The sequence below is a fragment of the Strigops habroptila genome, chromosome 3 (genome assembly GCF_004027225.2).
Source record: "Strigops habroptila isolate Jane chromosome 3, bStrHab1.2.pri, whole genome shotgun sequence".
NCBI classification, from domain to species: domain Eukaryota; kingdom Metazoa; phylum Chordata; class Aves; order Psittaciformes; family Psittacidae; genus Strigops; species Strigops habroptila.
In genome coordinates, this window is record NC_044279.2 from 79,360,380 (window position 1) to 79,375,364 (window position 14,985).

A 14,985-nucleotide genomic window follows, 5' to 3' on the forward strand; every position below is an offset into this window, starting at 1 on the left:
AGCTGGGTAAGAACATCTCTCCGCACAGAAGGAGTCACTGCACTTCTCCAAGTGCTGGGGCACAGAGGCTAATGTTCCCCTGTGCTTGGCGAACAGAGCAGTCACTGGAACGTTTTGAAGGAGGAAGGCTATTTCCCTGCTGAAACATGCTCTTTAGCCTTCCTATAATGCATTCTCCATGTATGCACCACTGAAAAACACACTCTAGAAAAGAACGTGACACTCATACAGAAAAGAAGAAAGAAACTGGTTTTATTCTTGGGACACTGAAGTCTTGTTACAGCATCTAGCTGCATTCCCCCTGACTGGTTTTGCCTGCACAAGAATTGATTTTAATGGGGTAGGGCACCAGATACAGACCAGGAGACCATCATGGGAGGTAAGTAACCATTTACGGTGAGTCAGAACACATGGCAAGTATATAACTCGGATAGGGATTTTCCAGGGACCAGTCCGCCCTGCCAGGTGATCTTGTTTCCTAGAAAAGGCACTTCCGGGACCAGAGTTGGTACAGGAGAGATGGAGGAAACAGGAGGAAGTACTGGGAGAAAGGGAGGGAGACGCTTCCCAATTTAACCCATTAGATATCATGATGGGGCGGTGGTGAGAACGGGAGGGCTATTTTCAGTGTATCAGAAGCAGCAGCAAAGGCTGCTTGCAGGCCTGTGCATCGACTGAGGCTGGCACACAGCCCCAGCACCCATGGGAAGGGCTGCCAGGGTTGTGGCTGGCCACGGTGGCAGGAAGGAGCAGCGTGGTGGGCATGGCCCACCTGGAGACTGGTGCAGGAGGCAAGGGGATGGGAAGGGGGAAGGCAAACTGAGTGAACTCATTCTGTCCATTCCTTCTTGATGGACAGGTTCCACTCCCAGGTGAGATGGTCGTGCTTGTCATCATCCGTGAAGAAGGACTTGTTGTGATAGGTGCCTCGAGCCAGCATACCCTTAGGAGCCTCCTCAATAGGCGTCAGGAACTCATACTCCTCTGGCCGTGGCCCGTAGCTGCCAACCATGAATGTGGCTTTGTCCACTAAGAGAAAATAATCCACAAGGGATGAATCCCACAGATGGAGAATGATCAAGGAGCATGGACACAAATCACAGACAGAAAGGAGATAGTGGGGAGAGAAAGGGACAGTCCATGTCAGCAAGTGGAACAGAATCAGTGGAAAAAGTTAGTAAAGCATAAGGACAGCTGGAAAGATAAACGGATGGGCAGATGGACAAGCAACTCAGTCAGTACGCTCTCATATGTATGTTCTGCTGGAAGGGAGTAGGTACACCCAGTGTATGACTCAAGATCTCTCTTGATCCCCTGTTACTCTCTTTTCTTGTGAGAAGACACCACTTATATGTGCTGGAGCCTTAGAGGTGTTTGCATGCAGAAATGCACTTGGGGATGTGTGTGTGAAAAATGGGGCTCTCCTCTGCCTCATCTAGGGAGGGCAGCACTGCACAAAGAGGAGTGCTATCTGGGGCAAACATAGAGCTCTGCACACAGCATGAAGTTTCATAGAGCAGCTCTGAATTTTACCAAGTGCATCTGGAAGTGCTTTCAGGGGGTGACAAGCTCCACACAGGCTGAGCCACTCTACAGGGAGAGGTGAAGAGCTCTGTATGGAGAGGAAATCTGTGGCAAGCACTGTCTAAGCAGTGTCTCTGAGGACTGCTGCTGCAGACAGTGGTGTAGCATATAGATACCAGAGCTGGCTCATACTGAGTTCACCCAGGAACAGGAAGCAGTTGGCCTGGGTGATTCAGGGTGCAGGTTAATGCACTCTGCTGAGAAGCCTTGCCTCCTACATGGTGGCACAGGGTGAGCCTTGGGACCAGGAGAGGCTCTGTCCTCACCCAGAGCTGCTGGCACACTTCTTTAAGCAGAGGGAACACAGAGGTAGACGCACTGATGTGCAAGGCAAAGAGCTCTTACTCACCCTTCACCCCTGTCCGGTAGGTGTGCTGCACGTATTTCAGTCCTGACACAATGTCCCTGTTTACCTGCAAGAAGAGACCAGAAGGAAGTGTCAAGGGAGGGGGTTTGGTTCTATAGCTGCTGGTTTTCTCTTTCCTTAGAGACATACCCATCTTGGCTCCCTACACCGCTGCTCTCAAAGGCTCAGCATAAGGCACATTGTGAGGAGTCCTAACATGACTTCTCCATAGGCACCTGGAGATCTACAGCATCTTTTGTGCATTTCCTGCACTTCTCCATCCTTCCCCTGACTTTGAAGCTGACTGAAGCACATCAGTCAGCTTCACAAGATGGGCTGATGAGGACAAAGGAGAGTGAAGCAGAGAATTCCTAGTTAACAATTTCCATTGTTCATAGTTTTTCCTCAGACCTCCTATGGATAGCTTGAATGTATCCCTTGCTGTCCACCTCCAGCATAAATCGCCTCCCCACAGCACTACTCAACCTGGAAACAATATGGGCAGATCCTTTTACTTCCAGGGGATAATTCACATGGTGCCAGCTCTTACCAGCCTTATGACTGAAGGAGGGAGTTAGAATAACTTGCCTAGCTCCAGGCATCTCCTGTCAACAGGCTTCAGATACAGGCTTCAGATGGAAATATTTCATAGCACAAAGGAGAGCTGGAGGTGTCTCTGGAGACAAATTCATCTCTGAGAAAGCAAGCCTCAGAGAAGAAGGGAAATCTTTCCTACAGAATGAACCACATTAACACTTTCCCTTGTCCACTGCAGGAGAGCTATCTTCCTTCCCTTTTTGCCTTCTTTGCCAAGCCCAGCTTTGTCTGCAGCAAACATTTGTTGGAGATGATCACTTCAGCACGGGATGCCACACTGGAGTGTGGCCAAGATTCATTTTCAGCTGGAAGCAGAAGAAATGGCTGACACACTGGTTAATGGGAGAGAGGGAGAAATGAGCCCATTTGGATATATCATGACCCAGAAGAACTCAGGTATCTTCAGCCAAATGCTACAGTATTAAATCTTTTTTAATTATTCAGCCTTCTGGTACCTAAAGGAGGGGTACAAGAAATCTGGAGAGGGACTTTCTACAAGGGCATGTAGTGACAGGATGAGGGGAAATGGCTTTCATCTTAAAGAGGGTAGGTTTAGATGAGATATAAGGAAGAAATTCTTTACTATAAAAGTGATGAGGCCCTGGCAGAGGTTGCCCAGAGAAGCTGTGGCTGCCCCATTCCTGGCAGTGTTCAAGGCCAGGTTGGATGGGGCTTGGAGCAACCTGGTCTAGTGGAAGGTGTCCCTGCCCATGGCAGGGGGTTGGAACTAAATGATCTTTAAGGTCCCTTCCAACCCCAACCATTCTATGATTCTAGAATTCTATACATGATGCCCAGCAACACCAGTACTTCATGGAAAACAATTATGTCTTCTCTTCTCCTCCTTGTCCATTTCCACTTTGTGTGAAAAAAAGGTTTTCTGGTGGCTAAAAAGCAAAGCCAAACTCAGCCAAAACTACCCATCTGGCTTCCAAACCACCTGTTGTTCACCACTGTGAGTGGACAGAAAGCAACTTCTTCCAAGGAGTGACCAAGCACCAGCAATTCACTGGAAATACCCGATCCCTTGTTGGGTAGAATGACACCTGAAGCTAGGGAAGCTTAAAAAGGGCCCAGATTTTGGGCAGGCATGCTGCCTGGCTCTACTTATCTGATATAGACTGCCACTGACCAGACCCAGCAAGTTATGAGAAGAAACAGGAAGGAAAAAAGGAAAACAACTCACTCTGAAGTGGATCTTAACTCTGTATTCCACTCCTTCCTTTAATACAAAGGTCTCTTTCTTGAGTGTTTCAAGATCACCTGTAAAAAGAGAATCAAGCTGTTACCTAGACATGTCACAGTGAGAAGAGACCACACACAGGGAAGATGGGGCTGGGACTGGTGTTGAAGGCAAGCATCCCTCCAAAGCACAGCACACTTGCAAAATGAGTACATGGAGGTCTGTGTAAGCAATTGCCCTATGAGAGCACATACACAGAAACGCCTGGGTGTACATATGTATTGATTCTATGAATATGCACAAGGTAGCAATCTCTGGCACAGCCTTATGCAATGAAACCTGAAGAATCATGAAAAGGAAAAGTGCTACCTGCAAAAACTATGTACATATAATTCCAAGACATGACTATCAACAAGGACCATCTTGGACCTCAGCTGAACTTCAGAGTAGCATGTCCTATTTCTATCAAAAGGGAATCATACACTCATGGGGGTCAAAGGCTCATTTGTTAACCAAATGCCAGTTACATAGAAACACTTGGGAAAAAGGATTTTGGTGAACTGGAAAAAGAAACTGGAAAATCTGCATATGTTAATTTAATTCCAATGAATTAACAAGCTAGAAAATGGATTCTGAATGAAATGTTGGAATTTTTATTTAATGTTCACCTGAAACCCAGCATAAGCCTCTCAAACCCAGTCCCTCTAATCAGTGGGATATAGAGGTTACACCTGCCTTAGCTTTGTACTTGAGGTCAGGGCTGTCTCTGGAAGTGAAACTCTCGATCATTCTATTCTATGTGTCTGTGTCCACATCTATGAAGATAACGCCTAAACAAACACAGGTCTGGGCACATATACATGAAGATGTTTATGCACAGACCCATTGTTGGGAATCTGCAGGAGCAAGTGCATGCTTCGTCCATGCCCAGCCCTGGCTTGGGTGAGTGGAGAGTGTTTTACAGCTGCTGCCCAGCTTGTGAGGCTGTCTGGACTCTGCAGAGCTCTGAGTGCTTTTGGTTGAACAGGAAGCCTCTCTGCTCCTCCGGGCCCAGCTTCCTCTCTCTGCAGAAAAGCCCATATAAGGTGAAGCTTGGTTCTCTCCCCATGTCCCCAGGAGCCGGAACTGCAGCATTGCTTGATTCTGAAGTTTCAAAACAGCCTGTTACCCGAATGCATGTACATCCCATGTACTCGTGAGGTCTCATTGAACGGAAGTAAGAAGAGAATGTAGGAAAAACCCAGGAGCTCCTAGATCAGTCTAGACAGAGAAAAAGACCCTCAGCAATTTTCTCTGTACATCTCCTTTTCTTTTTCATATGTGTATACATTAAAATAAGAAACAAGGCTAAGATGCTCTCAGAGTTCCTCTAAAACCCACTGTAGCATCCCAAGGACAAACTCCCTTCCAATGTGAAGCATTCCAGGGCCTTTGCTTGTTCCCCTTTGTGCACAAGGTCAGAGTCTATGCCTACCTGTAAGGTCCATGGTGATCGGTCCTGGAGCAGAGTCACATACCAGGGTGAGTCGGGTGACCACCACATTGGGAGCTGTTGGGTCTGCAGGTAGGAAAGTCAGGGGGAAGCTGCCAGCTTGCAATATTAAATGGGCATGGGGGGGTAGGGGAACAACACTGAAGAAACACAGAAACTGCATTTCACAAAACACCTAGTAACAACAGACTGTTAGTACAATAGCACCATGCATCTATCCCAGTCTGTCAACACGGATCCCGCCAGCCTCCATCCCAATACCTAGAGGAGGTTTTTCCACTCCAAACGCAATCCCCCCATAAGATCATTCTGAGCAGCAAGTCCCTCTTTCAGCATAGGCTGGTCCCCTCAGGGGTTTCTAACCCCTCAAGAGTCCTCCAAGGCCCACAGACCTCCCACCACAAGTCCCTTTCCGACGTCAGCACTCCCTAGTAACCTTACACCTAATGGTCAGAGCATCTTCCCTGCTTCTTTTACACGCATCTTTCCACCTGTCCATCCCCAGTCCTCCAACAGAAGCAGCGCATGTGCCTGGTCAAAAAGCTCCCTCTTCTTTGAGGCCACTTTGCCCCATCCCCACAGCACACTGTTGTGATGCATCTCTCCAGCCCCTTCCCATCAGCATGCCAGAGCCTACCTACTACCACAGGTCCATCTCCCAGCAGGGACTTCTTGTACTTAGCGAGGCTTTCATCGTCCTTGTCCAACTCTTGCAGCTCTTGCAGTGTCTTCTGGGGAGGAGGTTTGTAGTTGAGTTTCCCATCCAGCTCATCATCATCCTCCTCCACATGAGGTTCTTGGGTCTTCTCAGTCATGTTCACTTGGTCTGGGTAACAGAGGAGGGGGCAGTCAATGAGATTGTTTTGGAAGGCAATCCCCAGGGGCAATTGCTCTGGGCACAGCCTGGCTCAGTCCCTGGATAGGCAGGCACACACCCAGTGCTGAACGCAGCGGGATCGTTACAGGCGAATGGCGATGGTGATCAGCTGCAATCCCGGCACTGCCGAGCTGATATTCTGGCTCGAACACAATCCCCCTCTGCCCCCGCTCCTCTCCCTGCAGGCACCACGCGCACACGCAGACCTACAGACCTACACCATTCTTCCCTCCTGGGGAGGAGGTGCGGGAGTGGAGGCTGAAAGCAGAGTGATTTACAGCCACTCTGCAGCACAGTTGTGGCCAGCAGCCCTGCAATTACAAGCCACCGTGCAAGGCTTCAGTGCTCGCCAGCTATCTCACACAAAGAGCCACTGCCACACACTGGGGCACAGAGAGACATGAATAAAGCCAAGGCCAGAGGTTTCATTCACCCTTTCATAATAGGTTAAAAGCCACATTTCATAGAAAGATCAAATACCTGGCAGCAACTCCCTTATATTAGCAAGGAGCCCTCAATGAACGCACCCACTACAGTCCTATCTGCTGGCATTCCCAGTGCTTGCTCCAGGAACAGCTCACTTCAGGCACCAATCTGGTCGTCTTCCCGCTGAGGAAGGAAGCATGACGGTGACTGCATCCAGCCCAGCTGCAGAGCAGCCATGTGTACCTGTGCTGCATCAGCGGGGCTTCTCCAAAAGGAGAGGCAGGATGGCTGAAGCCCGCAGCCAGAACAGCCAGGACATGCACCGCTGAATGCCGGCATGCAGCAAAGCTGCTTGGGTGGCATCCCAAATGGGAGCCAGAGCGGGGAGAGATCAATTGATGGCCAGCCAGGGCATGGGATGGTGGAACAGGAGACAGGCAGGAGAGCTGAGCAGTGCTGCGCCACGTCTCCCTTTAGTCAGCTGCCTGCTTTGCGGGGCCAGCCGCATGGTCCCAGCCACTTTCCCATTCTCCAGAGAAAGGCAAAAAACAGAGCAGTGCTCTGGTGCGGAGGCAGTTGTCGCAAATGGCCAAGCCATTCCTTGCTGTTTGGCAGCAAAAGGATTTGGTCAAGCTACACAACTCATTCAGTTCACTTCCACTTACCCTTGTATAAACCCCTTTTTCGAGACTGTCCCAACTAAAAAATTCCTCTTTCGCCTGATTATTTGCAGTTTCCCCAGCAAGCCCTTTATCCTTCTCTGCAGCTGGCCTTAACATTCACCCCTGCTCCCATAAGTTAAAGTGGGAGCTAGTGGGATAGTTCTTTCATTCATTAAACTAGAAAGGAAATGCAAAAAAGCTATATACGCAACAGTTCAGGGTGAATCAGCAAGTGGAATCAGGCAGCAATGAGTAATATCCAGACTTCCCAGTGCAATTCCAGTGGGGAAAAAATAATGAAAAAACCAAACCAAACCAAAAACCCCACAAAACAGAGAGGGATATATTGACATGTTACAACAGGACAGAGAAGGACCAAGCAGCAGAGGAATAAGAAGAGCAGTGTCACAGTCGAGCATGCTAATGGCCATTGCAAGACTACTTGGCAATTTTGTGGTGAGTCAGGAATTAGTGCAGAGTGGGCAGCTGGGAAATAAATGGGAATCCCAGCTCACATGAACAGGGAAGAAAACACAGCCAGCAGCTGAATAACCACGGCTGAGTTCATGCCTAGCCTGAGAAGCATGAAAGACCTACACACCATAGGGAAGGCCCTTGAGCTTGTCCTCATGAGGAGGGAAACCAGAAGCTCCCTCATGACAGCAACGATTGCTCATACCCCACTGCTCTGCAGCCCCAGCATAGTCACCTTACAAAGCCTTGCGATCCTCTCAGTGCCATCCCACACGCAGCACAGGAAGAGGATGTGATGAGCTGCAGCAGCCACTGCCAAGTCTTACCTTTCACTTGGTCTCCAGCTGGAGACCTGAGTAATTTTCTCTCTCCTGAGTTCTCTCATGATACCAGGATGCATGCGCCACCACTACAACCACGACCTTCCCTTGGCATCACATACGCCACAAAGACATTCCCTGCCAGCCCCTGGGGGTGGCTTACTTGAGGGGGGATGCTTTTAGGCTCTGAAAACCTCCCAGAAAGGCGGACAGACAACCTGCTGTGCCAACAGCAAGAGCCTGCAGGAAACAGGACCAGCCAGGCTGTCTGAGCTGAACAACCCCTGGCTCACACACATCTCAGTATGGCACTGATCAGACCCCATTCTGGCATTTCTCCCCAGGCTGTGGACCTGACCCTGCCTTCCTGCCAAATTCCCAGGCAGGAGGTGACCAAGAGGAAAGCTCATACCTCAACTGCCCCTGCCTCTACTCACTCCAGATCTGCAAGCTGAGACATGCTACTGCGCTCAGCCACCAGCGCTTCCCCATTGTGAATGTGGTACCCAGTTATCAGGGTTTCTGGGCTCCTGTGCCACTGCCCAAGCCAAGGGCTGGGCTAAGATGGAGACCCCCTTCAGGCCACAAACCTCAGTAAAAATGAGAAAATTAATCCTATAAATGCTCCTTGCAAGGAGAAATTTGGGCGATTTGTGCCTTGCACCGCTACATTTTACTCGCGTTCCTGCATACACAACCCGCAGTCGTGCATCACCTGCACCTCTGAGGCCTGGCAGCACCCACAAAGTAGTGGGGAGAGGGACAAGGGCAGCGTTAGAGATCCCTGCCAGAGACAGAGATGGCTGCAGGAGATGAAGGAGGAATCATGCCCTGCTGAGCAGTGTGAGTGTCTCCCGGCTGGGCTCTGCCTGTGGTGGTTGCCTTCACACCTGCAGCAGGAGTAGGGCTGCAGCAAATGGGACAAATGGTGGGCACCTCCTCAGCCCCCACACGCCTCCATGGGCACAAAGAGCGGTGTCACAGGGGCAGCATTTTATTTGCCCTCCCTCTGTGCATCACTCCCCCAAAACACTCCCTGATCGAGCGCTTATCTCCAGGAAGTGGGTTTAGCAGGGAGGAAGTAATTTTCCGCAACAGGAGCAAAACACACTGACCCCTCCAGCGCCCCCGGCCGTGGCTCCCCATCCCACCCCCGGGGGTGCGAGAGCAGAAAAGGAGCTCGGGGACCGCCCGGTACCACCCCGCTGGAGTACACCCGCCGACACCCCACGGGAGCCCTCCTACCACCCCGGGGGCTGCCTCCCCTTCCCCTGCCCCTCCAGCCCACCACAGCATGGAGCCCGACTTCCTCCTCGGATGATGCAGCCGGGGCCCTGCCCGTCTCCTCGGGCAAGGCTGGGCAACGGAGCCAGCAGTCGGGAACAAAGGCACAAAGTTGCGCGGCGCCCGGGGACATGGAGCCTGGGGTGAGCCCGCTCCTGTCCCCCTGCCCGGCTCCCCCCAGACTCCCCCCGCCGGGGCTCGTACTCACCGGCTCAGCGGCGCCTGCGACCGGGGTCTTCCTCTCAGCGCTCAGCTTTGAGCTTTGGCAGTTGGAGCAGGAAGGAAGTTGGTGAAGAGGAGAGAAAAAAAAAAAAAAAAAATAACGCTCACACGAAGGAGGGGGGGAAAAAAGGGAAGAAGAAAAAGGCAGCCGCAGCCGCTGCCAGAGCCCACTCGCAGAAGAAGCCCTGCGCAGCCCCGCATGCTGCAGCGCTCACCGGCTGCCGGCCCCGCTTTGTCTGCGCGCCCGCTGCGCTCTTTTTGCGCAGAGGTGCGCGGGGCTTTGTCTGCGGAGCTGAGCCCGGCTGGGGGCGCGGGAATGCTCCCCGTGCGCGGATCCGTGTGCTTGGGAACGGAGGGGGGTCTTTGTTTTGCAGTCCTAGCTTTTATTTTGTTTATTTTCCTGGTGTAATTACGGTCGATTTCAAAAGCTGGCCCTGATTTATACCGGTTTGCACCGATTAAAATAAGCGGAGAATCACGTTGAGTGTATTCCCGCGTGCATGGGAGGGTACGGAGGGGTGCAAATGGGGTTCATTACTGATGAAACTCATTTTTCCTGGTTAACACATGCTACCTGCTGCACATAATCAGCTAATTGTTCCCAACTCCCAACTATTTTCACACAAGCGGTTTCAAAGAGCAGCTACCTCAGGAAGAACAGGCTCTTGTTTCCCAGATCAGAAATGATCAGAAAGATTTTACACCACTTCCTTGAGAAATATTAGGAGTGCCCGCTTAGTTCTTCAGTCACATAAATCCTTCACACACACAATCCTCAGAGCATAACAAATTAGATCATTGGTTTGCAAACAGCAAATCTGGATCTGCAGTGACTGACAGACTGCTCTTAATGCATTTCCAGAAGCAAAATAAGCAAAGCAAATCTTTTATCAGTGAGCTTAAATTCACTGCCCTGGATCCACATGTCTATTAGAAAACATGTATCATACGCAAATTTTTAAAGGTTGCAAAAAACTGAGTAAGAGGCTCTCGTAAAGGAGCAGGAGATCTCAGAGGAGAGGAACTGATTTTCTCAGCCTACCATTGCTTTCATTTAGGCTATGGGTGGCACTTTGATTCTGACCTCATGCGTTTCAAGGGACAAACAGAGCATATGTGTGTCTGGCAATTAATTTCCATTTAGCAGGGGCTATAGCCTCAGAAACATTTTGAGCTTTCATGAATTAGCTTCACCGCCATGAGAAATTATTTTATTCTCTGGTGCTCTGTTTCACTCCTACGTTAACCCTACCCATGGGCCAGGACAAGAGAGCTGAGCTGAACACAGCACTGAGCTGAGTTTAAAATGTACCTGACACGAATATGTAAGCAAATACATAAGTATATAATTTCAAACCCAGACAGGTTTCCTGGTCCTTGTTCACAGTGGCCAAATGCGGCTAAACCCTTGTGTCAACACAAGGGAAGGGGCTGTGTGGGATAGGGATGGGGAAAGAACAGAGCGAATTCACTCCATGGCAATGCCACATTATGGTGGTTCAAAATGTTCATGTGAATAGTTCTGGCCTGGGAAAGGTGTGAAGAGTTGGATGTGTGAACTATGGGGAGCTTTGAGGAAATGGTGGTGTTGAGCAGTCTCTGTGTCTTGTACATCAACTTCTTGTCTTGTTTCCTGTGCTGTCTGTACTAACTCTCTGATTTCAGTAGATTTCCCAATTTGTATTATACCCTTTAGGGTATACCCTTTAGGAGGGTGTGTGGGTTGAAGTTATGGCTCGCTCATGGCTTGGCTTGAAATTCCCTTGGTTTTAGCGGCTGTGTACAGAGAGAGCAAGGCGATCATAACTCCAACATTATTACAATAATTTTTGCTGGGGGGTGGTTGGGTTTAGCTTTGTCTCTTTTTTTCTTTTTTAGTTGGAGATAAGTACCAGACTGCCTGTTCCTGTGTGTAGCTACTTACATACTGTTTCTAAATGTGTGTGAGCATAAATCAAGACCAGTATATCCACAAATATGCATTAAGGTATATGGATGTATAGCTATGTGCCACCAGAGGGTACGTACACTCAGCCTATATTGGCACGTCTGCTTAGCACACAGGAGAAACAGATTTTACTCCTAGATTAGATATTAGCCAGCATGTAATCATGGACAAATCATGTCATTGCTCGGTGCTTCATCTTCCTATTGGTAAGAGGGGTAAGAAGGAGCTGCAGACGTTGGTTATACACCATGCCGAGCAGATGGGAGCTTAGAAGGCCAGGAATCATCCTTAGTGTCAGCGTATCCAACATCCTGCTGGGGAACCACGTCATTGATCTGCTGGAAGAAAGGCAGGTTTTGAACCATGCTGGAGCAGAATATTACTGAAAGCAAATCCCTACCACTGAGTATTTAATCTCTGACAAAATGATGCCATGCAATGAAGATCATCTCTTGGCAAACATTGTCCAACCCCAGCCAATTCTGTCCATGGCAGAAGGAGGCAAGGACAACAGCTAGAGCGTACCTGCTTTATTGCAAAAGAAACAGTAATATTTCAAACGTGTTCTTAGTTGGAAAATAATATTTTCTACTTAAAATATTATGCTTAGGTCTTATTTACTTTGACCTAACTGATTGCAGTTGGTTGTACAGTTAGTTGACCACATTAATACGTGTCATCAACTACAAGTGTCTAAACTTGTTTCAAGCAAATAGCCAAAAGCTAATGCAAATTTTTAAATGCGTATCGTTCAGCTACACAGCCTTTATACTCAACAGTCTCTGTCATATACCTTATTAGATCCAACAAATCTTGAGATTTCTTTAAAATTGTAAGATTAAAAAAATTAGACATATAATTTCTTAATTTTTTTTTCTCTGTTTGAGTTTGCTGCCATAAGCTGTCCAGCATTTCTGGATGTGAATTTTTTAGACTGGTGGTACATTGCTGCTGCATGCTGCTAAATGTCACCTCCATCTTCTGCAGAAGAGGTGGTTGCATTTCAGGAAAGGAGCTATTTTATGGCCTTTAGGAGTGACTAATTCAGGAAATCCTCACCCGTTAGCATCTTTTACTTTCAACTACTCTTAATTTCCAAAATTGTCTAATTTGGAGATGAAATTTCCCAGGCTGGAAGTTCCAAGGGGAAAAATAAAAAGAGATTTCAGTCCAGGCAGGGAATCCATTTTTTTAACTGTAAGAGGCCCAATAGTGTAATATTTTTAGTACTGCTCTTGTAAAGTGGTTTGGAGCTTCCCATTTGCATTTGCACTGAACTCAGTACACAGTGTAACACTTAGGTAACGTTGCTGAATCCTGTCACTGTCCCTCAAGCTTTTTTCAGTCTCCAGGAAGACTAGCGATATGCTGGGAAGAAAACCTCATGGTGCAGCAAATTCATGTCAACAGCTGCTGCAAGGTAAGCACCAGTTTCAGCCGTGAGTGTCCCCCAGGTGGGTGTCCCTAGATGGTGTCCCTCACTACCTGCAGAGATCCGTTCTCCTCCAGAGATGGGAGGAGGAAATCCAGGCCTGAGACAGTCACGAGGTGGTGAATATGGGGAAAGGTGGCAGGTCAGACACAAGGCTTTCCCCTGCCATATGAGGGGGTATTCACTTCATCACAAAGTGCCACTCAACTCCTTGGTAAAGCCAGCACTGCCTCCTCCACCTCCCACTTAAGTAGGATAAACAGGGGGTTACAGGCAATGAAGCATGAATTCATTCCATGCGAATCAAATGCAGGCACAAGGTGTTCCAGGATTTGGTTTTAAAAGGAAGTATCCTAATGTTGATCCTGCTGTGCCTAACACATGTGATGCTTGTCTTCTTCCTACCCCATGCTACTCACCCCTCCTAAACAGCTGCAGAGGAGTGTGCAGACGATGGGGTAAGAAGGGAGGAAAGGGATGGGGGCTAGACACAGTGCCAGACAGGGGAGCCAATATTCAGCATGGAGAGCATTGAGGAAGAAGGCGCTTTAGGGTGCAGCCACAGAGCCCCTGATAAGGGTTTATCTGGGTTTCCCACCACCCAGTCCCATGGCAATCCCTGCAAACCACCTGGCCACAGGACTTGAGGGCTCTCAGCTGGACAAAGAGCTGACCCCAGTCAACATGACTATGTGCTCCATCTCTCCAGCTTCTCCAGAAGAGATTTCCTGAAAGATGGAGAGAAGATTGGAGATTTAATACTTGCCTAAGCAGCTTTCAGGCCAGTTAACGTGCTAATCTCATAAACCCCATCTTCAGCCTGAAAGTGTGCAAAGACTTCACATGTCACTGCTGGATGACTCGATTCCTCTGGGGCAGCAAGGGGACAAGCAAGAAGAGGAAAAAAACCTGGTCTGGTTGGCAATGAGAGAGTAGGGGTAAAACAGAGCCAGTTTCCTCCAGAGTCTAGCCTGAAAAAGACTGAGGATGGAGAGAAGAGCCCAGTAAGGGAGAGGGAGAGCTAAACAGGTAGAAGGGGGAAAGTGAGAGGACCTGGCTTGGTGAAGAGAAAAAGGTCCCTGCCACTGGGTAGCAAGGCTGTCTTCTCTGCCCCACTCCTGCACTCCAGAGCCTAGCACAGAATAAAGCATCTTTTGGTCTCCATCCCTCAGTGGATGTTGTGGTGGGAGCCGGCATCTCCAGGTCCTGGAGAAGTCACCCACCGAAGCTGGATTTGAAAAAGGATTGGATTATTTTAGGACCTCTCAGAAAACAGGTGGTTATGTAAGGTCAAATCTCAGCAAGTGTAATCAAATCTCAGTTCTAAGCTGATCGCCAGGCAGGGTGTTAGGAGGTATTTATTCAAGCACTCCTCCTGGTGCTGTGACTTTCCTCCAAAACAGCCAGAGAGTTTTGGCTCTCTGAGCTGAGACTAAATTAGGAGAGTGCCATCCTCTCCTCCCCTGCTGGCCTTTGAAAATCTCTCTTGCCAGCTGCACCCTGCCTTGCCTGTGCTAAACAGTCCTCTCAACAGACACCTTGATTTTATACTGGAATTCATGGCTCCCTGCTGGGCTGTGTCCAGGCTCCTGCTAGCTCTTAGGTGCCTTATGTGCCTTAGTGCTTTCGCCTTAGCAGTGCTCAGGGCATGCTGCTTGCAGCTACAAAAGCTCTCTCTGAAGCCATGAGGCAGTAATTATCAGCGTCTCTGTGGCAACGGTTTTCCTTTATCGTGCTTGTGCTGTTCCCATATTATTGCTGTCACAGCCCTGCCTCTGCAAACCCCCACAGTGTTATTGTAGTGGATTCTCATGGAAAGCACCAGTGTGAGAATTGCTCCTCCTCCCTTTCCTTCTTTATTTCTTGTTTTGTAGACTTTAGTATGTAAAAGAAAAAAACAAATGTCATGTTCAACAAAGCAGCTAAGAGCTATTTAAATTCTCAATAAATATATCCAATAATATGTATTCACAGAAGCTTAACAGGTAATGAATGTGCAACATTCACACACGATGAGCATTCTCTTCCCAGAGCTAATAGAATCACAACCAGGAGTAACCAATAGGGAGTTTGAGTGGGTCCTGATGAAAGTATATGATACTAAGGAAAAGCACAGCAAGAAATCATCATCCTCACCA

General features: G+C 48.7%; 1 protein-coding gene across 3 annotated transcripts; it reads right to left on the bottom strand.

Annotated features, from left to right (window-relative positions):
- Positions 1-230: 230 nt before the first annotated feature.
- On the bottom strand, positions 231-9,832 carry ARHGDIB (Rho GDP dissociation inhibitor beta). Of its 3 annotated transcripts, none has more exons than XM_030481030.1 (6): positions 9,454-9,832; positions 5,840-6,028; positions 5,185-5,268; positions 3,714-3,790; positions 1,934-1,997; positions 231-1,029 (listed from the first exon to the last, which is right to left on the bottom strand). In XM_030481030.1, exons 2-6 carry the CDS (start codon positions 6,015-6,017, stop codon positions 830-832), a joined length of 603 nt encoding a protein of 200 aa, XP_030336890.1. In that variant the 5' UTR covers positions 6,018-6,028; positions 9,454-9,832; the 3' UTR covers positions 231-829. The 3 variants fall into 3 exon arrangements, with proteins under 3 accessions (XP_030336890.1, XP_030336892.1, XP_030336891.1); XM_030481032.1 differs by lacking the exon at positions 9,454-9,832 and adding an exon at positions 9,250-9,403; XM_030481031.1 differs by lacking the exon at positions 9,454-9,832 and adding an exon at positions 6,138-6,324.
- Between the last annotated feature and the right edge of the window lie 5,153 nt (positions 9,833-14,985).